The sequence below is a fragment of the Onychostoma macrolepis genome, chromosome 17 (assembly GCF_012432095.1).
Source record: "Onychostoma macrolepis isolate SWU-2019 chromosome 17, ASM1243209v1, whole genome shotgun sequence".
NCBI lineage: Eukaryota > Metazoa > Chordata > Actinopteri > Cypriniformes > Cyprinidae > Onychostoma > Onychostoma macrolepis.
The window spans coordinates 30,628,100-30,652,997 of NC_081171.1; the positions used below are offsets into that span (position 1 = coordinate 30,628,100).

The 24,898-nt window shown below is 38.8% G+C and overlaps 1 protein-coding gene across 6 annotated transcripts in view; it reads left to right on the top strand.

The window, feature by feature from the left end:
• The window catches only part of ttll5 (tubulin tyrosine ligase-like family, member 5), a 135,875-nt gene that overhangs the window by 64,494 nt on the left and 46,483 nt on the right, over window positions 1–24,898 (top strand). For 5 of the 6 annotated variants that reach the window (XR_009266805.1, XM_058750027.1, XM_058750026.1 and 2 more), the window contains 5 exons: window positions 2,158–2,304; window positions 3,829–3,923; window positions 4,012–4,133; window positions 15,187–15,798; window positions 16,719–16,906. Coding sequence is in view for 5 of the 6 variants with exons in the window: in XM_058750027.1 (XP_058606010.1) it covers window positions 2,158–2,304; window positions 3,829–3,923; window positions 4,012–4,133; window positions 15,187–15,798; window positions 16,719–16,906 (1,164 nt within the window). In the remaining variant the exon portion in view is untranslated. The remainder of the gene's footprint in view (window positions 1–2,157; window positions 2,305–3,828; window positions 3,924–4,011; window positions 4,134–15,186; window positions 15,799–16,718; window positions 16,907–24,898) is intronic. The other variant, XM_058750025.1, reaches the window with a different exon arrangement.

The window sequence follows — 24,898 nt, forward strand, 5'->3', positions numbered from 1 at the left end:
TCAAAATTATAAAATGGTCTAAATTTTACAAATAATTAAAATAAACAGTAATGTTTGTAAAAAAAACAAAAGTAGTTTTATGGCATTTTTAAAATATATTCTAAATTTTTTTATTTATGTTTTAATGTGTGCAAAGTATTGATATTACATTAATGTTTACTACTATTTGTTAGGTTTTTTCCATAGTGTGTTTTATTTTATTTATTTATTTTTTGTGTGTGTGATTTTTGGCATATACAGGTGCATCTCAATAAATTAGAATGTCGTGTATTAAATAAATTCAGTGCACACAGACTGAAGTAGTTTAAGTCTTTGGTTCTTTTAATTGTGATGATTTAGGCTCACATTTAACAAAAACCCACCAATTCACTATCTCAACAAATTAGAATACTTCATAAGACCAATAAAAAAAAACATTTTTAGTGAATTGTTGGCCTTCTGGAAAGTATGTTCATTTACTGTATATGTACTCAATACTTGGTAGGGGCTCCTTTTGCTTTAATTACTGCCTCAATTCGACGTGGCATGGAGGTGATCAGTTTGTGGCACTGCTGAGGTGGTATGGAAGCCCAGGTTTCTTTGACAGTGGTCTTCAGCTCATCTGCATTGTTGGGTCTGGTGTCTCTCATCTTCCTCTTGACAATAATCACAAAAGAGAATCTATGGGGTTCAGGTCAGGCGAGTTTGCTGGCCAATCAAGCACAGTAACACTATGGTCATTAAACCAGCTTTTGGTACTTTTGGCAGTGTGGGCAGGTGCCAAGTCCTGCTGGAAAATGAAATCAGCATCTCCATAAAGCTTGTCAGCAGAAGGAAGCATGAAGTGCTCTAAAATCTCCTGGTAGATGGCTGCGTTGACTGTGGACTTCAGAAAACACAGTGAACCAACACCAGCAGATGACATGGCAGCCCAAATCATCACATACTGTGTAAACTTCACACTGGACTTCAAGCAACATGGATTCTGTGCCTCTCCACTCTTCCTTCAGACTCTGGGACCTTGATTTCCAAATGAAATGCAAAATTTACTTTCATCTGAAAAGAGGACTTTGGACCACTGAGCAACAGTCCAGTTCTTTTTCTCCACAGCCCAGGTAAGACGCTTCTGACGTTGTCTCTGCTTCAGAAGTGGCTTGGTTGCTCTTTTCCTGAAGACGTCTGAGCGTGGTGACTCTTGATGCACTGACTCCAGCTTCAGTTCACTCCTTGTGAAGCTTTCACAAGTGTTTGAATCAGCTTTGCTTGACAGTATTCTCAAGCTTGCGGCCATCCCTGTTGCTTGTGCACCTTTTCCTACCCAAATTCTTCCTTCCAGTCAACTTTGCATTTAATATGCTTTGATACAGCACTCTGTAAACAGCCACACCTTTCAGAAATGACCTTCTGTGACTTACCCTCTTTGTGGAGGGTGTCAATGTTCGTCTTCTGGATCATTGCCAAGTCAGCAGTCTTCCCCATTATTGTGGTTTCAAAGAACAAGAGATACCCAGAATTTATACTGTAGGGATGGTCATTAATTGAAACTCAAATGTAAATATTCTAATATTTTGAGATACTGATTTTTGACTTTCATGAGCTGTAAGCTCTAATCATCAAAATTAAAACAAAAAACTTTTGAAATGTTTTACTTTACATGCAATGAATCTAAAATATATGAAAGTTTCACTTTTTGAAATAACTTACAAGAAAAAATGAACTTTTTCATGACATTCTAATTTATTGAGATGCACCTGTATACATTATCTGGCACATATGTACAACCAACAATTAAGAAACAGCACAAGCACCTCGTGAAGGTGTCTTGTTCAGAGGAACAGTGGTGATGGGGAACCTTCATGTTTACTAGCCCATATCTTTACCAGCTTATCTAAAACAACCCCATGATGCACATTTGTCTTTTACAAGTCTTTTGTAAGTCGATTTGGACTAAATGCAATGTAAATGTGCACTTCATAATAGCACCACACAGTTGTATATCAAAGCAAGCTTTTCATCTGTAGCAAACATGATTTATTTGATGTTTGTTGTGGGGTTACAGAAACGCTGAACGTCTGTGCGCCTTTGATGGTGGTCTAATATGTCTATTTTATAGCTACGTTATTAATGTGAGTGCTAAAGACTGTATGGGACGGTGCTGTTGACCGTGTGATTCTGCAGGAGCTGGTGGTTCGCTTTCTGAAGAGAGCCAGCAGTAACCTGCATCAGGACATGTGTCTGGAGGAGCCCAGCCGTCAGCTGTGTCTGTCAGACCGCCAGCGCATCCTCTCCCATCAGCTCGGAAACTTCATACAGCTCTATAACCAGGTTTGTGGATCAGCAGGCCGATAATCAATAGCATCAGCAAACAGCAGTTCGTCAATACAGACTTTGAGTGTGCTGGCATGACCAAAGCTGAAATAGTTTGAATGTTCGTTTGAAGCTTTTATAGGCCCTGTGCAGTTTGCTCTGGCATTTTGGCAGAGGCTTGATGGTTATATAAGCCTTGAGTAGTTTGAAAACCGTTAGAAATGCCTTGCTGTCTGGTTGCTACGGTGTTTTGGACGGTTGCTAGGGTGCTGCTAAATGATTGCTAAGGTGTTCTAAGTCATCGGTGAGTTAGTCTTTTCTAATTCACTGTTTGCTACATTTTGCTGTGGATTCTTTTGTAATGCAGATACAGTTCGACACAGGCTTTGTAAAGAGACTTTTATTTAATCATGATGCAGTGCCAACAACTCTATCAGACCCGAGACTAATGCCGCAACACACAAGCACGAGTTAACATGTTAATTCTAATGCCTCACCTGTTACAGATTTATATGTATTGAGTATTTCATTTTTCACCAAAATGATCAGGCCTTATATTGGAAGTGTTCAGGAAAACTGTTTTATTGTCTGTTGTTAAGTTTTCTGTTGAGGTGATTTTATTCTGCTGATTTCATTTCAACCTGTGAAGTGGCTTTAACGCAGTGTTTTGTCTCATTCAGCTTGCTGTGATAAGTGCCCGATAATCTCTTGTGTTTTCATAGAAACATGACTCGTAATTGATACAGGGACTGGAGAAAATAATGTGAACACCATAAATAATAGGAGTTAATATCATTTGCTACAGTGAAAAAACAAACACTTTTATTTATCTTTTCTTTGTCTGTAAGGTTTTATATAAGTATAGGATAGGTTTTCAGTACAAGCTGTGGGTGAAATCAGTGACTTCCAGGAGAAAGTCTGTAAACGTAATTGTAATCTTTACGATTAGGACTGCATTCACAAAGAATGTGTCCAAAAAACACAGAACTGCTGCAGCAAAGTGACAGCAAACCTCAGTATTCACCTTGAAGACCCTGTTTCTACTAAAATGACCTCAGAGAACTTCACAAAACCAACACCCATGAAAAGCTGCAATTGTTAACACTTTAATCACAGACACTGCACAATGCTAAAATGTGAAAAAGATGGGCCGCTGGAGCATCAAGATGAACTTCAACATCTGCCTTGATCAGACAAATCACATGACCTGAATATTAACAGATCAATGTGGGCAGTTTTGCGTTGTTCACATTGATTTGTCCAGCCCCTGCATGCATTTGATACTATACTGCAAAACTATACATTGCATTGTTTACTTTGATAGTTATAACTGTGCAAGCATTTGTAATTAAAACATCAAGAAAACATGACCCTAAAACTGAGTGTTGAAATCAGAGGGCCAAAAACAGGATAGAAAATGACCAGCTATTTCCAAATTATGACAGTGTTTGTAACATTATAAGTGGACCTCAGGGATCATTATAAAAGAACACAAATGCAATGCATGACCTCTTTAAGTCAACTTTGTTTAATAACCCTCAGGAAACCAAGCAAATGGTGGAGAGTTTGGACAAGATTCCAGACGAGGATCACTGCATCAACTCCAGTGTTTTCCAGGAGTTTATTCTGGAGGCGAGGTTGGTGTGATGCATCTAGAGTACATCGCTTTACTAGGACAGATGCAATAGGCATGTTTTTCAGCGGTCATTTTGCTTGTTCTTCCAGTGAAAATGACTTGGAGGAAGTCCTTACATTCTACACACAGAAGAATAAGTCTGCCAGCGTGTTTCTGGGCACAAAGTGTGACAGCAGCAGAGTCAAGAGGAACAGCGATGAAAACAGAGAGAGTGAGTGACATTTCCTCATGTTTTATATGGCACATGCCATCTCATCAGCCACGCATGGAATATGACACAGTACACGTCATAAAAGTGTGTTTCAATAACAGATGGTGGTCTGAATGGAATAGTTCACCCAAAAATCAAAAGTCTGTTATCATTTACTCTCCTCCATGCCATTCCAAACCCATAAAACGAAACACAAATTAAGATATTTTTATGACTTTTTGGATCTTTTAAGTTCTGGTTACATGGACTTTCATTGGAGGGACAGAAATTTAATTTAATTTACTCTCCCTCATGTTGTTCCAAACCTGGATTACTTACTTGCTTCTGTGTAACATAAAAGAAGAAATTTTGATTTGAAAAATGTTTTTCGTCCATATAGTTAAAGTCACTGGGCTCCAATGCTCTTTGGACCCCAAGGTTCTTTAAAATACCTTCTTTTGTGTTCTGCAGAAGAATCAAGTGCATATGTACTACTGTTACATGGTTCTTTTATGGCGTTTTTTTTTTTTTTTTGTGCCTTGACAGCCCATGTCGCTGGATGTGGAAAGACTTTCATATCAATTTAGAAGAGTTTGTAACATTTAGACCCTCTTTTGGTGAGGTGCACTAGTGCTGTGTAAATTTGCTGGTCAGATTTCTCCAAACTTGATTGTTGATACACAGCAGATGAAACATGTTTGCTTAAACTTGCATCTCCAGTTTCCAGCATTCACACTTGGGAAAGAAAGAAAAAAAAATTGTTTGTATATATATATATATATATATATATATATACATACAGGGTTCCTACGGGGTTTGGAAAAGTATGGAATTTGATTTAAGTATTTTCCAGGTCTAGAAATGTATGGAAAAAAGAAAGCAGAGTATGGAAAAATATTTGTTTTTCCAGACTTTTGCTCCTATTTAGTTTTTCTCTTTTTATATAATAGAAAATTAAGAATTTAATGAAAATAAATTTATCGTACAATAAGTGAGGTTTCATGGCAACTGTTTAGTGATTGCCAAATATAACTGAATGAATTTAAGGTGCACTTTTTCATTATGCAAAATGCAAGTTATATAAGAGTGTTGGATTTCTTCACTTAGCACCATATTACATAACCTCAAGGACCTTTGCAAAAAAAAAAAAATAATATACAGACTTTTATGTGCGCACAAGAAACCATTAAATTTAGCATATAGGATAATGCACACTATGCCACCTGTTGTGCCATTAGACCATTTTGCAGTGTGGTTTCTTGCCCGCCACAGAATATGCATTAAAGAGACCTAAGTCCATGAAATATGGCATACTGCCCCAATGAAAGCCAAATCTTAAACACTTTTTTACAGTACCGGTCTTTTTTATAAACCCTTGAACTTGGCAAATTTTATGCCATTTCGTGTCATGGTTTCTCCACACACCACAGAGGATGTGTTAAATTGGACATTAGGCCTTGATATTAGAGGTACTACCGTAAGAAAAGCTAAATTTTGAAGATAGATCTCTGTTAATTTATGTGCATCCATGCTGTCATTTTATTCATAGTAAGATGGCAGTGATGCACAAAGGAAATAGGTTAAAACTAGAAATTGTAATGTGTTAGCATGCAAAACATTCCCATGCACATGTGAATAGTTTCTCAAGGGCACAAAAAAGTTTATTGTGTGCATGTAGAAGTCTGTATTTATTTATTTATTTTAAGGAGTCTATGTTGTCATTTTGAGAAAATCAATGAAAAAAACCCCTGAGAAAATAACAATATTTACAGATGACTGTACTATATAGGCGGAGTTTGCAGGGAGGGCTCATATTTATATTTTGTCTATATACCAAATATAAAGCTGAAAATAATACTCTATGAACCATTTATGTTAAATATGGTCTGAAAATCTACCGAGAGATTTGGAAATTTGAGTCTGGAAAAGTATGGAATTTTGAAATGGAATAGGTGTAGGAACCCTGTATGTATATGTGTGTGTGTGTGTGTATATATATATATATATATATATATAAATAAATATATATATATATATATATATATATATATATATATATATATATATATATATATATATATATATATATATATATATATATATATATATATATATATATATATATATATATACACATTCACACTTGAAAAAAAATATATTATATGTGTGTGTACTCTGTATATTTATTATGTATATATAAATACACACACATGCATATATATATAAGAAAAAATGTTATCTTTATATATTAAATATATTTATAATATATATAATAATATGAATATAAATATATAGGGATGGGTATCGTTTACATTTTATCAATACCGATACTGATACTGCTTATTGATACCGGTACTTATCGATACTATTTGGTGCGAAATTTCAAGTTATTTTATTACTGCTGAACTGTAGCAACTGTATTAAAGTTCTTCAGTCAGGAGCAGCGAGTTATTTTTCTCTTTGTGTTTTATTTTATTAACATTAAAGGAATAGTTCACCCATAAATGAAAATTGTGTCATCATTTACTCACTTCTTAAGTTGTTTTAAACCTGAATGAGTTTCTTTCTTCTGTTAAGCATAAAGGTTATTTTGAATAATGTGGGAAACAGTTGCTGGTCCCCAGTGACTTCCATATATATATATATATATATATATATATATATATATATATATATATATATATATATATATATATATATATATATATATATATATATATATAATTTTATTTTATTTTATTATTTTATTTTATTTTTCCCTACTATCAAAGTCAGTGGGGACCAGCAACTGTTTGGTTACCCACATTCTTCAAAATATCTTCTTTTGTGTTCAGCACAAGAATAAAAATTAATACAGGTTTGGTACAACACGACTTTTTGGGTGAACTATCCCTTTAATGACAATCGGCACAGCAGCATGTTTAGTTCTGTCCCTTTAAGACCTGCACACGTCTGTTTCTCTCTCAACTGTTTACTTTCACTTTAGAAATAGCTGTGTCTATATGTGTTTTTGACAATATTAGCGCAATCAGACGATAACTAAGTAATCTGCTGTTTGACCGGCCTTTTAGTGTACACACGCTTCAGTGTAGGCGCTCTGAATAAGAGCACGTCAGAACAGCACACGAATGAAATGTTTAACCGGCAGGGCTTTAAAGCATGCACAAATAATTTACTTTTGTGATTGCGAATAAGTGCTATGTCTCGTGAATGTAACTCCACCGCTGAATTAACATTTGATGTGAATCTCTCGCGAGTTGCAGTTGGAGCTGGAGCCGGGAGACATAGTAAATACAGCGCATTGCTTGAGGTAGATGTGTTTTGTTAGTAAATGTTTCATTATATTACTAGTGTTGCCTCCTTTGTTCACTATTACACTACTGCATATATTGCATCTGACAATGGTGTGGCTTAATTTTGTAACGTGAGCCCACACTTTCGAACGTTTCACTCTTGCCGCGATGACTGATTGCACGCAAACACACACCGCACATGCGCATGGATATCACACGCTCGTCTAAGCAAACGTCAACCACATCATTCAGTGAAGAAGCAGCAGCTTCTAATTCATCATTAACATTGAAGTATACGGAGATCAAACAACACAAGTATCGATAACAGTATCGTTTGTCCTGAGGCTAACCAGTAGTCCGGTATTGACCCAATCACGTACAAAAAATACTGGTTCTTGGTACACATCCCTAGAAATATATACATCTAAATACATGTATTTTCAAAATATATACTGTGTGTGTCTCTTTATATATACACACGTGGTCAGAATTGTTGATACCCTTGGTAAATATGATTAAAGAAGGCTGTGAAAATAAATCTGCATTGTTAATCCTTTTGATCTTTTATTTAAAAAAATCACAAAAATCTAACCTTTCATTGGAGCATAAGAATTTAAAATGGGGGGGAAGTATCATTATGAAATAAATGTTTTTGTCTAATACACGTTGGCCACAATTAACGGCACCCTTTATTCAATACTTTTTGAAACCTCCAATTGCCAGTTTAACAGCTCTGAGTTTTCTCCTATAATGCCTGATGAGGTTAGAAAACACCTGATGAGATCAGAGACCATTCCTTCATCCAGAATCACTCCAGACCCTTTAGATTCCCAGCTCCATGTTGGTGCTTCTTCTCTTCAGTTCACCCCACTCATTTTCTATAGGGTTCATGTCAGAGGACTGGAATGGCCAGCAGAAGCTTGGTTTTGTGCTCAGTGACCCATTTTTGTGTTGTTTTTGAGGTTTGGATTATTGTTCGGTTGGAAGATCCAAACATGGCCCATTATAAGATCTGTTGGTATTTGATAGAATCCATGATACCATGTGTCTAAACAAGATGTCCAGGACCTCCTGCAGAAATATATTTTGCTAGAGTTTGTTTTTGGATGACAGCATTTTCTTTTCTTGAAACCCTCCCAAACAACATGTGGTGTAGATGCTGTTTGATATATATTTTTAAGGTTTTCTGACCCTGAGACTATAAACTATTTTCTGCAATTCTCCAGCAGTGATCCTTGGAGAGTCTTTAGCCACTCAAACTCTCCTTATGACTGTGTATTAGAACGATATAGACACACTTTCTCTTCCAGGCAGTTTTGTAAAATTTTCTGTTGATTGGAAATTCTTAACTATTGCTCTGATGGTGGAAATGGGAATTTTCACAGCTCTAGCTCTTTTCTTAAAGTGACTTTCTAATTTGTGAAGCTCAATTATCTTTTGCTGCACATCAGAAAAATATTAGTTTTTTCTCATTGTGATGGATGATTAAGGGAATTTGGCCTTTGTTTTCCCTCCTATTTATAATCCTGTGAAACAGGAAGCCATGGCTGGATAATTTCATGTTCATAATCACCCTGGAGTGCTCAAAATTGTGAATATGAATGGGAATATACCCAACAGATATTTTACTCATAAGAATTTCTAGGGTTACCAATAATTGTGCCCAACGTGTATTTGAGAAAAACATTTATTTAAAAATGAGATTTTCCCCCATTTTCAATTGCTTTAGTTCAATGAAAGGTTAGTTCCCTGTCGATACTCCACTCGTACTGCGTCTTGATAAAGACACATATGGGAAAAAGCCTTTTTTTCTCCTGAACTGAAGCCTTATTCAATCACGCAGTGAAACTGCACGACTATTGGTTCGTGCAGTGTGTAAAAAACGAACCAATGGGTCGGCAGCGGAGCTGCACGAGCCTATGGCAACGAAGCCCGGCAGAATGGGTGGAGCCATCTGGCTATATAAGCGGCTGTTTCGCCATAGGATTCTCAGATTTCTTCTCCTTCAGCGACGACGACTTCGTCTCTACTTATCTCAGAAGCCTTACTTGCTGTTGACACACCTCGCAGCTGGACCCAGCGACCTCGATCTGCTCTGCTGATCCGCCACCTTTTCCTCGCGCCATCCGGCGATCTACACTCTATCTAAAAGAGCCGGCGTTGTTCCAATTGCCGCGGCATTACTGCCATAGCGAGTGCGTTTCCTGCTTGGGGAAATCCCATGCGGAAACCGCGCTCACGGGAACTGATTGTTCTCGTTGCGAGAACATCAGTCTCACTTCTCTGCGCTCGCGGATAGCTTTCTTTTCAGAGAGTGACTCTGCCCCTCGCGCCCTCTCGTTTTCTTCCTCCCAGGGACCTGTGAGGAAAAAACAGCAGGGTAGAGGATCTCAGCGCCCGGTTGAGAGCGAACTCACTTCGGCACAGACCCCGTGTGCCTCGCTCTCGCCACACAGAGAGGTTTCTCCCATCCTCTTTTCCCAGCCTAACCAGCGTCCCTCTGCCAGCGCAAGTGATCTGGTCTTGTTCGGTGGGAGCGACGAAGAGCTGGCCGATGACAGCATTTCTTTGGCAGCTTCGGACGCAGAGGAGCTCTCGGGCTCGGTAACTGACCCCGCCCTCTGGCCTTCGTCCGCACCCAGCACCGCCAAAGCCGGGATGGATGCCAAACTTCTCCGTGTCCTCTCAAAAGCGGTTGAAGAGCTGGGATTGGAGTGGTCTCCACCAGAGGAGCCCTCTCGCAGCCGTCTGTACGAGTGGTTCCTGCCGGGGTGCCATCAGGTCCCTCGCCAGCGATCCTCGCCGTTCTTCCCCAAAGTTCACGACGAGCTCACGAGATCATGGCGCTCCCTCTACTCCACTCGCCTCCGTACTTCTGCTTCGTCCGCCCTCACTACGGTTGACGCCGCTGAAGAAAAGGGGTAAGAGAAGATGCCTCCTCTGGATGAATCACTGCTATCGGCTGGAAGGTGCTCGCTGGATGCTCCTATGCTTCAGCTGGACAGGCGTCTTCGGCGCTCCACGCTATGGCGGTCCTCCAGGTGTATCAGGCCAAACTCCTCTCTGCCATGGACGAGTCAGAGCCTGATCCTGCGACTCTCAAGGAGCTGAGAAATGCAGACAAGGTCCCCTTCCTTGATGCCCCCGATTTTCCCCAACGGCCTCTTTGGACCTGCGGTCGAAGGGTTTGCTGAACACTTCATGGAGGCACAGAAGTCATCACAGGCCATGCGACACTTCCTGCCAAAGTGTGGGAGTGGTCTCAGTTTAACCTGCACTCGCTGAGAGCAGCACATTTACCGGGCAAATTGAACCAGGGAGTGGATATGTTATCTCGGAGCAATGTCCCCTCAGAGGAGTGGATGCTCCATCTGCAGACTGTTCAGATGATTTGAAAGATCTTTGGCAAAGCCAAAGTAGATCTCTTCGCCTCGAAAGACAACTCTCACTGTCCAACCTATTATTCGAAGGTCAGAGACACGTTGGCCCACGACTGGCCCAACCTTCTCCTTTATGCATTCCCCCCGATCACCCTGATCCCACAGGTCATCAGGCGAATCAGGGAACAAGGTTTTCTCCACCTGGTGCCTAGACCGCGGTGAAAACCCGTCTACCTCTGAGTTATCAGTGGTTCTGTCCTTCCTGCAGGAGCTGCTGAATAAGGGATGTTCACCATCCACACTCAAGGTGTTCGTAGCAGCTATAGCGGCCTCCCATACCCCTATAGCAGGCCAGTCGGTGGGCAGGAACAACTCAGTTGTCCGCTTTCTGAGGGGAGCCAAGAGGCTGAATCTGCCTCGGCCCCTCACCGTCCCTACATGGGATTTGCCCACTGTGTTGAGGGCACTGAAGAGCCCTCCCTTTGAGCCGCTACAGTCTACGAACCTTCGGCCACTGTCGGTAAAGACTGTAGAGACATACAGGTGCTCTCCATTAGCCCTGCCTGCCTGGAATTTGAGCCCAATGACTCCAAGATCGTCCTGAAACCAAGGCATGGCAACATGCCCAAGGTGCTTTCCACTCCATTCAGAGCACAGGTCATCACGCTCTCTCTTCTTCTTTCTGAAGAGGACCGGGAGTTATCCTTGCTCTTCCCTGTCAGAGCTTTGAGGATTTACTTTGAGCGTTCTGCCTCTTTTAGGCAGACGGAACAGCTCTTTGTTAGCTTTGGTAACTGCGCCAAAGGGCAATGCAATGCCCCAGTGGAGTACGAGCCCATTCCACTAGAGGCATCGCCTCATCGTGGGTGTGGTCTGGCGGTGTGTCTATTGCAGAGATCTGTGTGGCGGCCGGCTGGGCCTCGCTGTCCACATTTGCTAGGTTTTATAACCTGGACGACAGGGAACGTACTCGGTAGGGCTGGGCGATATATCTCATGCGATGTGCATGCGCATCTTGTCAGTAAAGCCGGTTCCTTGATTGGTGGTAAATCTCCATCACCTGTTTTCAAATGGAGCGGCATTTAATACACGGAGCCGTAGATCACTGACAAGCTACGCAATATCACATTCATTATCGCCTTCGATAATGAACGCGATATTGCCTAGCTTGTGTATTAAATGCCGCTCCATTTGAAAACAGGTGATGGAGATTTACCGCTAATCAAGGAACCGGCTTTACCGACGAGATGCGCATGCATATGGCATGTGATATATCGCCCAGCCCTAGTACTCGGTTACTGTCGTAACCTCAGTTCCCTGAGATATGGAACGAGTACTGTGTACTTTCCCATGCTAGGTAGCTGCACGACTTAGTCGTCGCTTCAGTCGAAGTAACTTGAGGATCCTATGGCGAAATGGCCTCTTATATAGCCAGATGGCTCCGCCCATTCTGGCGGGCTTCGTCGCCATAGGCTCGACGCATTGGTTCGTTTTTTACACACTGCATGAACCAATAGTCGTGCAGTTTCACTGCGTGATTGAATAAGGCTTCAGAAAAAAGGCTTTTTCCCATATGCGTCTTTACGACAGTAACCTAGTACGATTTTTGTGATTCGTTTTAAGTAAAAGATCAAAAGGATTAATAATGCAGGTTTATTTTCACAGCCTTCTTTGATCATATTTACCATGGGTACCAAAAATTCTGACCACGTGTGTACATAATAAATATACAGAGTACACACACACATATTCTGTAAACAAAAACTTTTATTTTAGATGCAATTAATCGTTTGACAGCACTTAAATATATATTAGGGGTGGAACGGTTCAACTTTTTCACGGTTCGGTTTGTATCACGGTTTTAGAGTCACGGTTTCGGTATGGTTCGGTATGTTTAGGGAAAAACTATACTGTCAAATAAAAATAAAGAAAATAAGAATAATCTATCTAACCACAAGCAACAGCACAAATAAATACAATAGAGTAAAGATACAAATAAAATAAACAGTGATTTTCAGGGTTTTTTTAGGTAGGTCTATAGCATTAGTTTTTAGGTACAGAAATTGAATAAAGTAGTGCAGTGAGTGATTTCTTTGTTGTTGCTGTTTGATTAAGATTAAGAAAGTGCTGTCACTTTAAGAGAATGCACTGATCCAGTACATTGATACTGTACATTCAGCCGGCTATGTCTGCTATAGGATACTTACCAAGACGGGCATTTTGACTATTTTTGTGTGAATTTGTCCATTCAAACACAATACTTCAGAGAGATCTTAATATTTGCGCGATCTTAATATATATATATATATATACAGTGCTGCTTGAAAGTTTGTGAACCCTTTAGAATTTTCTATTTTTCTGCATAAGTATTTTTTCGCAAGTCCTGAAAGTAGACAAAGAGAACCCAAATGAACATCAAACAAATGAGACAAAAATATTTTGTTTGTCATTTATTTATTCAGGAAAATGATCCAATATCTGTGAGTGGCAAAAGTATGTGAATCTCTAGGATTAGTAGTTAATTTAAAGGTGAAATTAGAGTCCATCTGTGCAGAGGTGTTTTCAATCACTGAGATGACTATCAGGTGTCATTGCCTGCCCTGTTTAATTTAAAGAACCGGGATCTATCAAAGTCTGATCATGTTTGTGGAAGTGAATCATGCCATGAACAAGGGAGATTACTGAGGACCTCGGAAAAAGAGTTGATGTTGCTCATCAGGATGGAAAAGGTTACAAAGCCATCTCTCGGAAATTCAAGACCACGGTTACCTTCCCGAGAAGTGGTCGACCAACAAAGATCACTCTAAAAGCAAGACTTGTAATAGTCCACGAGGTTGCAAAGGACCCCAGGGTAACTTCTAAGCAAAAAAAGGCCTTGGCTAATGTTAATGTTCATGAGCCCACCATCAAGAGAACACTGAGCAACCACAGTTGCAAGAAGAAAGCCACTGCTCTCAAAAAAAATTGCTGCCCGTCTGCAGTTTGCTAAAGATCATGTGGACATTTATGAGACCAAAATAGAACTTTTTAGTTTAAATCAGAAGTGTTATGTTTGGAGAAAAGAACACACTGCATTCCAGCTTAAGAATCTCATCCCATCTGTGAAACATGGTGGTGGTAGTATCATGGCTTGGGCCTGTTTTGCTGCATCTTGGCCAGGACAGCCTGCCATCATTGATGGAACAATGAATTCTGAATTATACCAGCAATTTCTAAAGGAAAATGTCACTGAGTCTCAAGAAAAGTGGATCATGCAGCAAGACAACAACCCCAAGCACAAGTCATTCTACCAAAGAATGGTTAAAGAAGAACAAAGTTAATGTTTTGGAATGGCTGAGTCAAAGTCCAGAAGGACTTGTGGAAGGACTTAAGCAAGCAGTTCATAGGAAACCCACCAACATCACAGAGTTTAAGTGGTTCTGCACTAAGGAATGGGCTAAAACTCCTACATGTTATTGTGCAGGACTGATCAGCATTTGAAATGTTTACCTGCAGTTATTGCTGCAAAAGGGGGTCACAGCAGATACTGAAAGCAAAGATTCACATACTTTTATTTAAATAAATGATAAAGTATATATTTTTGTCTCATTAGTTTGATTGGGTTCTCTTTGTCTACTTTCAGGACTTGTGTGAAAATCTGATGATGTTTTGGGTCATATTTATGCAGAAATATAGAAAATTCTAAAGGGTTCACAAACTTTCAAGCAGCACTGTATATAAATATGTGTTGTGGAAGGACTATTTGTGTGTGTGCGTATGTATATTACTGGAGTATGTTTTACGAGAAAGTACTGGGTTTTTTTACCATTACTTGCTGCTTCTTTGTAATTGTTTGTGAAATTTACTAACCATTTCTATGTGAAAATTATTTCTACAATTTTTTTTCTGAGCATCAAATATAAATGAAAGTGAACAGAGCCCAAAGTTAATTTTACCTTAATACCAACATAATTTAGTTGTCAAGTCAAGTACTGTAAACATATACTAACTTTGTGAGTGTTAGATTTTTATGATTACTTAAATGATAATTAATATTACTAATAATTAATACTAATTACTGATAATAAAATACTATTACTGATAATTAATATACTCATATAATAAGCTAGTAATTGTAAACATGCATGTTAAAATCTAATAAGAAGAAGCCAGTGTGCAGTTAGTCATGATTGTGAAATATATCCAAACAGGGTGATCAGGATCATTTCCATCTATTTATTTAACAGGATCACTAATATGTTTATTTTGATTCTGTAAATGTTATTTAATGTTGTTGATAGAGTTCACTATGGCAATGTGCAAGATTTGTCTTTGTGTCCTACACAGAAAGATGTTCGTCTTTCAGGATGTAATAATTGACTGGTAATTATAACATGCTCATGTGCTTTCTCTTTCATGAAGCAGCTGTGTGTTTCAACACAGACGCCTCTGATGGTTCAGACAATGCAAATGCAATCCGCAAGACCCAAAACACAGACAGTACTGCAGCTCAAACCGGAAACCAGGGCCAAAGTAAATTAACCCAAAGCACAGAAAACTGTAGTGCAACTAATAAAACCAAATGCAACTCACTGCAAAATGGACACATCCAAAGGAAAAGCCAAAGTGGAGACTGTACAGTTATTGAAGTGCTACCCAATCCTTCGACTGCTGCAGAGACTGAATCAAGAGCGTCACAAGATGGAGCAAGCAAGACTCAAACTTCTGCTGTCAGAAACAAGAGAACTCAGTCAAAAACGGGCAGCGATCAGCCAAACGCTGCTGCTCTGGAGTGTGAACACATCATCTTACAGCACTGCCTCCCGCCGCCTTACGTCCAGCCGCCGCCGCATCCACTGGCCAACAGCTCGTCTGTGTGTGTCAAATGGGCCTCTGCACGCAGCGAGTCTACTGTACCAACAGCTGCCCAAGAAACGTCTCGCCCGGTCCATCCTACCTGTGTGAACAGCTTCGTTCCCAGAGCCAAGCACCTCTCCATCCAGAGATCAGCACGGCCGTCCTCTGCAGAACACGGTAATCTGAAAACCTTCCCCTTCACCCAGTGTGTGCCTGTGGAGGATTTCAAAAGATTATGTTTCTCATACTTTATTTCCAGTAGGGCTGGGCGTTATGAGCAAAAATTCATATCTCGGTATTTTTTGGCTGATTATACGGTATATATCTCTGTATTTTGTATTTGGGTTAAACAAATAAACAAATAAAGTGAATGTAAGCATGTAGGCATTTATTACTGTATGTGCAAAAAAGGGTTAAAATCACATTACATTCTAACATTGTAACATTGCAGTCTAAAAACAAAAATAATGCTTTTAAAGCAGACTAATTGAGTAAAAAGGCTATTTTGATTACCCCATTACACTTTTCAATTAGTGCTATCATACAAATACACTTACTTGTAGGTTTAAAGTTCTACATGTGTCACAGTTATTGTCCAACTACAAATATTTCAGCAAAATGTATATTTTAGTCAGTTATTGCGCTCTTATTTCATTGCGCTCTGTCTGTTTGGCGCTCGTTCTAAATTAAGTCTGTGAAGTTTAGCGGAGCATCGCAAAGCAGAAGCTCATGCACTTCTGACAGCATATTGGAAATATTTCCATGACTTTCTAACATTTACAGATGGAGAATATACCTGTGAAATATAAGTTATGCATTTAGGAAAACAGCACAACTCAAACACATTAAACAGCGCTTATTTCTGTCAGAGCCGCTTTAAACTCAAACAAGTTTTTTAAAGACCTTCATATAAAGCTTGTCACATGTTCAGAACAAATTGTATTATGCACTTTCTCCGCAGCAGTTTAGTCTGTGCGCTCGTATCAAACTACTGTATATCGATATAGACGGTATTGCTTCATACCATATTGCTTATAAAAATATATCGATATATCGCCCAGCCCTAATTTCCAGTTTATCTCTGTACTGTTTCACAGTCAGCCACACACCCAGTCTGAGCAAGTCCAGACCTGGTTCTGCTGGTTTTCTGAAAGAGACGGACTCACTGTCGGCCCAGGCTCAGTCCAACCAGCTGGCCATCGTATCTGCTCTGCGCAAACTAGTGGAGAAACAGGCGGCTCGTCAGTACAGCACTTCCAGTCACATCAGCCTCCTCACACAGCATGTGAGTCATGATTTACACGTTTCTCCATGTGGTCCTACTTTATATTAGGTGGCCTTAACTACTATGTACTTTCATTTAAATTAATGATTTGATACAATGCATTTATTGTGTACATACATGTTTTACTTCTACTTAAAATTTAAAAAAATACCTGTATGTAATTACATCTGTAATTAATTTCAGTTATTACATTTATAAATCCACTGTTGGCCCATCCCTTTCACCTTAACCCACCCTTAAACCTACCCATACTACCAAACCTGTCCCTAACCTTACCCATATCCCACCTCAAAGCAGCAAAAGTGTTTTGCAATGCAATATGAACACAATAAGTACATTTTACTTATTTTTTGATGAAAGTACATAGTAGTTAAGGCCACCTAATATAAAGTGGGACCCTCCATGTCATGTTTTCAAATATTACAGCATGAACACTTTTCATTTGGAGCATCTGAGCTATACATTTCACCGTTAAATTTAACCATTCAGTTGGGGTCAGTAAGATTTAAAAAAAAAAAAAGGATTTTTTTTATTTTTAATTAGTAAGGACAAATTCAAATCATTATTTCTATTTCAAATAAACACTGTTCTTTTGAACTTTCTATTCATCTGTGAATCCTGAAAAATAAAATGTATCACAGTTTCCACTTTCCACAAAAACATTGTGCAGCACAACTGTTTTCAACACTGATAATAATCAGAAATGTTTCTTGAGCAGCAAATCAGCATATTAGAATGATTTCTGGAGGATCATGTGACACTGAAGACTGGAGTAATTATGCTGAAAATTCAGCTTTGAGCACAGCAATAAATGACATTTTCACACATTCACATAGAAAACAGCAATTTTAAACTGTAATACTATTTCACAATATTAGTGTTTTTACTGTATTTTTGTTCAAATAGATGCAGCCTTGGTGAGCAAAAGAGACTTCGTACAAAAATATTTAAAAAATCTTAATGAACACAGGATCAGGGAATCATCTTTAGAGATTTATTTGGCTAACTGGCATTTAGAGAGTTTTTGGTTTATTTTTAAATTTCATGAGTAATTGCATTTGACTTGAGAAAGTTATTGAGTTATATATATTATATATATATTATGGGTGTCAACGTTAACGCGTTAATGCATGCGATTAATCAAAAAAATTTAACGCGTTAATATTTTTTAACCGCAGATTAATCGTTTGATAAGGTTTGACCCCAACTTCTTCCCGTCATCGCAGCACGGAAGGTTATCTATCATTGTGTGATGAGGGTACAGCGGACCAGTGTTGCCAGGGTAATGGCACAAGTGGGCTATTTTGAAAATACAGTTGCGGGAAAAAATTACAGAGCCATGGGCTGCAGTTTTTTGGGCTACTTTTTTAATGTACTGCGGCCGCTCAGTGTATATAGACAAATAAAAATTAAAATAGATGCTTTTACTAATGTGTATTATACTTGGAATGTATCCCTGGCAACTTAAGAACAGAGAGGCGGTTGTAACATCACAAACAACGTGAGTTTCAGCAGAGCACATGTTAAAGCTTTTACACAGCAGAAATAAACATGACAACAGCCACTATAGATTATACAAGATAACTAGATAAAAAAGTTTGTCGAGACAAACTTTAAGTTGGCTTGAGAAAGCCGGACCAGAAAGTTAGAAAAGTTTAAAAAGTTTGAAAAGTTTTTAAAAAGTTTAAGAAGTTTAAAAAGTTTAAGTTTTAAAAATGTTAAACGTTTTAAGTTTGATGGATTTCAGTCTGAAATAGTTTGAAGTTTAAAGTAGTTTTAAAAGCTTAAAGTTTGATACATAAATAGATAGATAGATAGAGTCAGATTATAGATAGATAGATAGATAGATAGATAGATAGATAGACAGAAAGACAGATAGACTTTAGATAGATAGATAGATTAGATAGATAGATAGATAGATAGATAGATAGATAGATAGATAGACAGATTCTAAGGACCTCAGAGTGGTTGCTAGGGTACTTAGAGTGATTGCTATGATGGTTGCTAGGCTAACTCTGGTGGTTTATAGGGTGTTACTATGTGGTTGCTAAGGTGTTGCTATGCAGTTGCTATGGTACTTGGGGTGGTTGCTAGGGTGTTGCTATGCAGTTGCTAGGGTACCCGGAGTGGTTGTTAGGGTTTTGCTATGCGGGGTGGTTGCTAGGGTAATGCTATGTGGTTGCTAAGGTACCCGGGGTGGTTGCTATGGTGTTGCTATGTGGTTGCTAGGGTACCTGGGGTGGTTGCTAAGGTGTTTCTACCTGGTTGCTAAGGTACCCGGGGTGGTTGTTAGGGTGTTGCTAGGGTACCCGGGGTGGTTGCTAAGGTGTTGCTATGCGGTTGCTAGGGAACCTGTGGTGGCTGCTATGCGATAGCTGTGGTACCCGGGGTGGTTGCTAGGGTGTTACTAGCATGTTTCTAGCATGATTAGCAAGTGACTAGCATGTCGCTAGCATGTTTAGCATGCTACTAGCATGTCGATAGTATGATTAGCAAGTGACTAGCATGTTGCTAGCATTATTAGCAAGTTACAAGCATGTCGATAGCATGTTTCTAACATGATTAGCATGCTTTCTAGCATGTTGCTAGCATGATTAGCAAGTTACTAGCATGTCGCTAGCATGTTTATAGCATGATTAGCAAGTCACTAGCATGATTAGCAAGTGACTAGCATGTTTATAGCATGATTAGTAAAAGTGTACTATTAATCTCATAAATTGTCTTATGAAGCATGATGCTTATGTTATCTCTAATGCAGCTGCAGAACAGGTCCAATTCTTCTTCATAATGCATTTTGTCATAATACTTCATGTAAGGTCGCAAGAAAATGTTTTTTTGTATTTATTTAGAAATACTTTTGATAATAGTTGGTGATAAATGTATACTGGGATTGAAGCGATGTGGCTTGGTAAATGTGTTATTTACAGTATAAAGGCTGATAATGGCTGAATAAAAACAAAATAATAATGATAAAAGAATAATAAGGATTATGTCTCATACCTGGCGGAAGTGTGAAAGGTTCTGTTTCCTTAAACTAGTTTGTCATGCATTTCTTTTTCAACAGATTTACAGGTAAATCCTAGTATTTTAAATCTGCGATTAATCATGATTAATCACAGTCCATGACTGTGATTAACGCGATTACATTTTTTAATCGGTTGACAGCACTAATATATATATAATTTTTTTTATTTTTAAAGGGGTCATATGATGCGATTTCATGTTTTCCATTGTCTTTGGAGTGTTACAAGCTGTTTGTGCATATATAAGATCTGTAAATTTGCAAAAATTAAAGTCTCAAACCCAAAGAGATATTCTTTATAAAAGTTAAGACTCTGCCACGCCCCCCTAAAACGGCTCATTTAAACGCCCCCACATGTCTACGTCACAGTATGGGGAGATTTGCATAACACCACCCAAACGTATACGCAAAGAAAGAGGGTGGGACTATTATTCTCGCTGTAGTATTCTTGCTGCCGCCGGCGCCATGTCCTGGAGACGCTGTGTTTCATTGTGAAAGCGAAAGTACTTTGTTCGGGCTTCCAAAAGAGGACACAACTAGAAATCAGTGGTTAAGTTGTATTTACAACACTGTTCCAGAACAGTTCAACCCAAATATTCAAGTGTGTGCAGCGCATTTTACGGAGGACTGTTTTCTAATCCTGAGAGAGAGTAGCCTACAATGTGAACACTATAAAGTGGCGCAATTCCAACTTTGCAAGGACAGTCTGGTGCTTCTGACTCACAGCCTGTAAGTACGTTTCGATATTTAAAGAATTTGCTACTGACTATTCAAACGCGAGCAGTGAGCAGTGTAGAGTAGTGCTTGTTGTTTGTCGTTTCTCCGATCACAAATGCAGACATGGTAATGTTTACACGGAGCGGCACAACGCGTAAAAAGACAGTATAACTCATTATAATCAGTAATTATGTCCACACTGGATGCAGCAAATGCCTCGTTTGTAATGTGTTTTATTGTGTTTGTGTCATTGCGCCGGGACACAGCATCACAACACGGTAAGGGGCACAACATTTCCATCTCAGGCTTGAGGTATTCGGCCAATCACAACGCACTGGATAGCTGGCCAATCAGAGCACACCTCGCTTCTCAGAACGATGAGCTTTGTAAAAATTGGCGCATTTCAGTAAGGCAGGGCATAGAGGAGCAATAAAAATTAGGGCTGCAACTAACGATTATTTTAATAATCGATTAATCTGTCGATTATATATATATATATATATATATATATATATATATATATATATATATATATATATATATATATATATATATATATATTTCGATTAATCGATGAATCGGATTTACAAAAAAAAAAGGAAAAGCATTCATTTCCAACCCTTTATTCAAAAACAGAACTAAAATCTTTAGAAAGTGCACAAACATGTTGCTCCTTGAACATCCCTGAGCTGTTATAATAATAATAAAATAAAATAAAATGGACTAACACAAAAACATACACATGTATGCTTTACATCTGCAAAAATTAAATAATTTAACAACACTGCGTCGTTAGCGTTGGTATTGTATCAGACACTTGCACTTAACATTATATGAAAATCAAGCTCAAATGGAGTTAATAATGTTTTTGACCAGAGAATGACGGAGATGGAGTGTTTTGTCTGTCATTAGAACGGCTGTAACTGTTATCTGAAGCAGCAAGTGCATTATGCTTTCATCAACTTTTACAGGTTATATAACTTTGATTGTAGCTATATGGGCGCTTAGTTTTTCTTGTTGTTTAATACACTTGGCCAAAATCTCAAATTAAGCGCTTATGCACATAATGCACAGGATATTTAAAACATATATAGAGAGCAAATAACTAATTGTTCTCCACTCTTCAAACACACAAAAACATTATCCTTTACTGACATAGTGTTTGAGTAAAGAAAACGCTGTACTATTCAAACACCAATTATTTATTCACCCTTGCATTGCGAAAAAGCAGAGATCTCATCTTCTCCAGGCTGTGCGCGCACGTCAATCTGAACGGAGGCGGGTGAAGTTACGAGGTCTCGCTGAGAGCTCGATGATCCAATGGCGTTACGAAGTTTTACTGACGAGTTATTTTAATGCTTATCATTGGTTTACTATTTTTAAAACTCTGATTTAAAATAATAAAACGAATTATAAGCGACTCAAGTTTGGATAATTTTTCACAGCACCTGACTGGGCTAGGGTATGGCAACTGCCATACTCTGCCATACATAACGCCGCCCCTGCTCCCACACCTTGGATGACTTGGGTCGCACGGATTTTTCTGCCTCCGCTATGTATCTTTCCTCTACCTCCGCTCGTTTTTTTTTTTTTTTTTTACTTTTTTTAATTTATGAGGCGCCAAACTCTGCTACCATCCGTGCGAGAGGTCACTCCGCTCCGAGTGTGTTCACTCCGCTCCAGCTCAACTAAAGTTTTTTTTTTTTTTTAATAATCAAACATCTCCGCGTCGCGCGACACAACAAATCGATTATGAAATTCGTTGCCAACGCTTTTAGTAATCGATTTTTATCGATTTAATCGATTCGTTGTTGCAACCCTAATAAAAATGTACAGTATGTGGAAAATAATGTGTTTTTTGAACCTTAAACCACATCAACACATTACACCAAATACACAAAATAATGTTATTTTTAGCAACATCATATGACCCCTTTAATGTCTCTGTTTATAAGCCATGAACCAAAACAAACCAGGAGAAACATAACATTACAGAGTTTGATTTGAAGCAAAAAAGTATTTGAAAATCAGACAAAAAGACAAAGGTACAAGATGGCTTAACAGTTTTAGTTTTGCGAATCAATGACATGAATAAATGTGATGGCAAAATCTAAAACTATTCATTTAAAGATACTGGGCCTTATTTTAACGATCTAAGCACATGGTCTAAAGCGCACGGCGCAGGTGCACTTAGGGCGTTTCCGAATCCACTTTTGCTAGTATAACGATAGGAAAAACGGCCGGTGCTCCCGGCGCGTGGTCTAAAAGGGTGATCCCTATTCTCTTAATGAGTAATGGGTGTGTTTTTGGGCATAACGCGCAATAAACCAATCAGAGTCTCATCTACCATTCCCTTTAAGAGCGAGTTGCGCTCGCGCCATGGTGGATTAGCTATTTAAATGGCGAAATTTTAAAGCAAACGGATCTGCTCATGCGCGAGCAAATAGGTAGGCTAATTCTGATACACGCAATGACTATCCATTATGATATTTATGACATTTTTATATTTATGTAGCCTACACAATCATATTCTTTCACACTGTAATTTTTTATATTTGGCATGTTTGTGTGGTGCTGCGCGTCCCTGTGTGTAATAAGCATTGCGCCGGGTATATGATAGGGCCCATTTTATATATATATATACAGTGGGGCAAAAAAGTATTTAGTCAGCCACCAATTGTGCAAGTTCTCCCACTTAAAAAGATGAGAGAGGCCTGTAATTTTCATCATAGGTATACCTCAACTACGAGAGACAAAATGAGAAAAAAAACCCCAGAAAATCACATTGTATGATTTTTAAAGAATTAATTGGTAAATTCCTCGGTAAAATAAGTATTTGGTCACCTACAAACAAGCAAGATTTCTGGCTCTCACAGACCTGTAACTTCTTCTTTAAGAGGCTCCTCTGTCCTTCACTCGTTACCTGTATTAATAGCATCTGTTTGAACTCGTGATCAGTATAAAAGACACCTGTCCACAACCTCAAACAGTCCAACTCCAAACTCCACCATGGCCAAGACCAAAGAGCTGTCAAAGGGGACCTAGTGAATGACCTGCAGAGAGCTACCATCAGTAACACACTGCGCCGCCAGGGACTCAAATCCTGCAGTGCCAGACGTGTGCCCCTGCTTAAGCCAGTACATGTCCGGCCCGTCTGAACTTTGCTAGAGAGCATTTGGGTGATCCAGAAGAGGATTGGGAGAATGTCATATGGTCAGATGAAACCAAATAGAACTTTTTGGTAAAAACTCAACTTGTCATGTTTGGAGGAGAAAGAATGCTGAGTTGCATCCAAAGAACACCATACCTACTGTGAAGCATGGGGGTGGAAACATCATGCTTTGGGGCTGTTTTTCTGCAAAGGGACCAGGACGACTGATCCGTGTAAACGAAAGAATGAATGGGGCCATGTATCGTGAGATTTTGAGTGAAAACCTCCTTCCATCAGCAAGGGCATTGAAGATGAAACGTGGCTGGGTCTTTCAGCATGACAATGATCCCAAACACACCGCCCGGGCAACGAAGGAGTGGCTTCGTAAGAAGCATTTCAAGGTCCTGGAGTGACCTAGCCAGTCTCCAGATCTCAACCCCATCGAAAATCTTTGGAGTCCGTGTTGCGCAGCGACAGCCCCAAAACATTACTGCTCTAGAGGAGATCTGCATGGAGGAATGGGCCAAAATACCAGCAACAGTGTGTGAAAACCTTGTGAAGACTTACAGAAAACGTTTGACCTCTGTCATTGCCAACAAAGGGTATATAACAAAGTATTGAGATGAAATTTTGTTATTGACCAAATACTTATTTTCCACCATAATCTGCAAATAAATTCTTTAAAAATCCTACAATGTGATTTTCTGGATTTTTTTTTTTTCTCATTTTGTCTCTCATAGTTGATGTATACATATGATGAAAATTACAGGCCTCTCTCATCTTTTTAAGTGGGAGAACTTGCACAATTGGTGGCTGACTAAATACTTTTTGCCCCACTGTATATATATATATATATATATATATATATATATATATATATATATATATATATATATACATATACAGTAAGTAGTTTGAGAGTGAGTTTGTTCATGTCATTGGGCTTCAAAGAGGCTGTTGCACTATATTATTGTCATAGGTTTGCCATAACTGTTTACTGTAGTCGCAGATATTTGCCAAAGGTTGACTGAAGAGCTCTCAGTAGCGTCATAGATATTTTCAGTAGCTGGATATCTGACACGGTCTCATACGTTTCTCATGC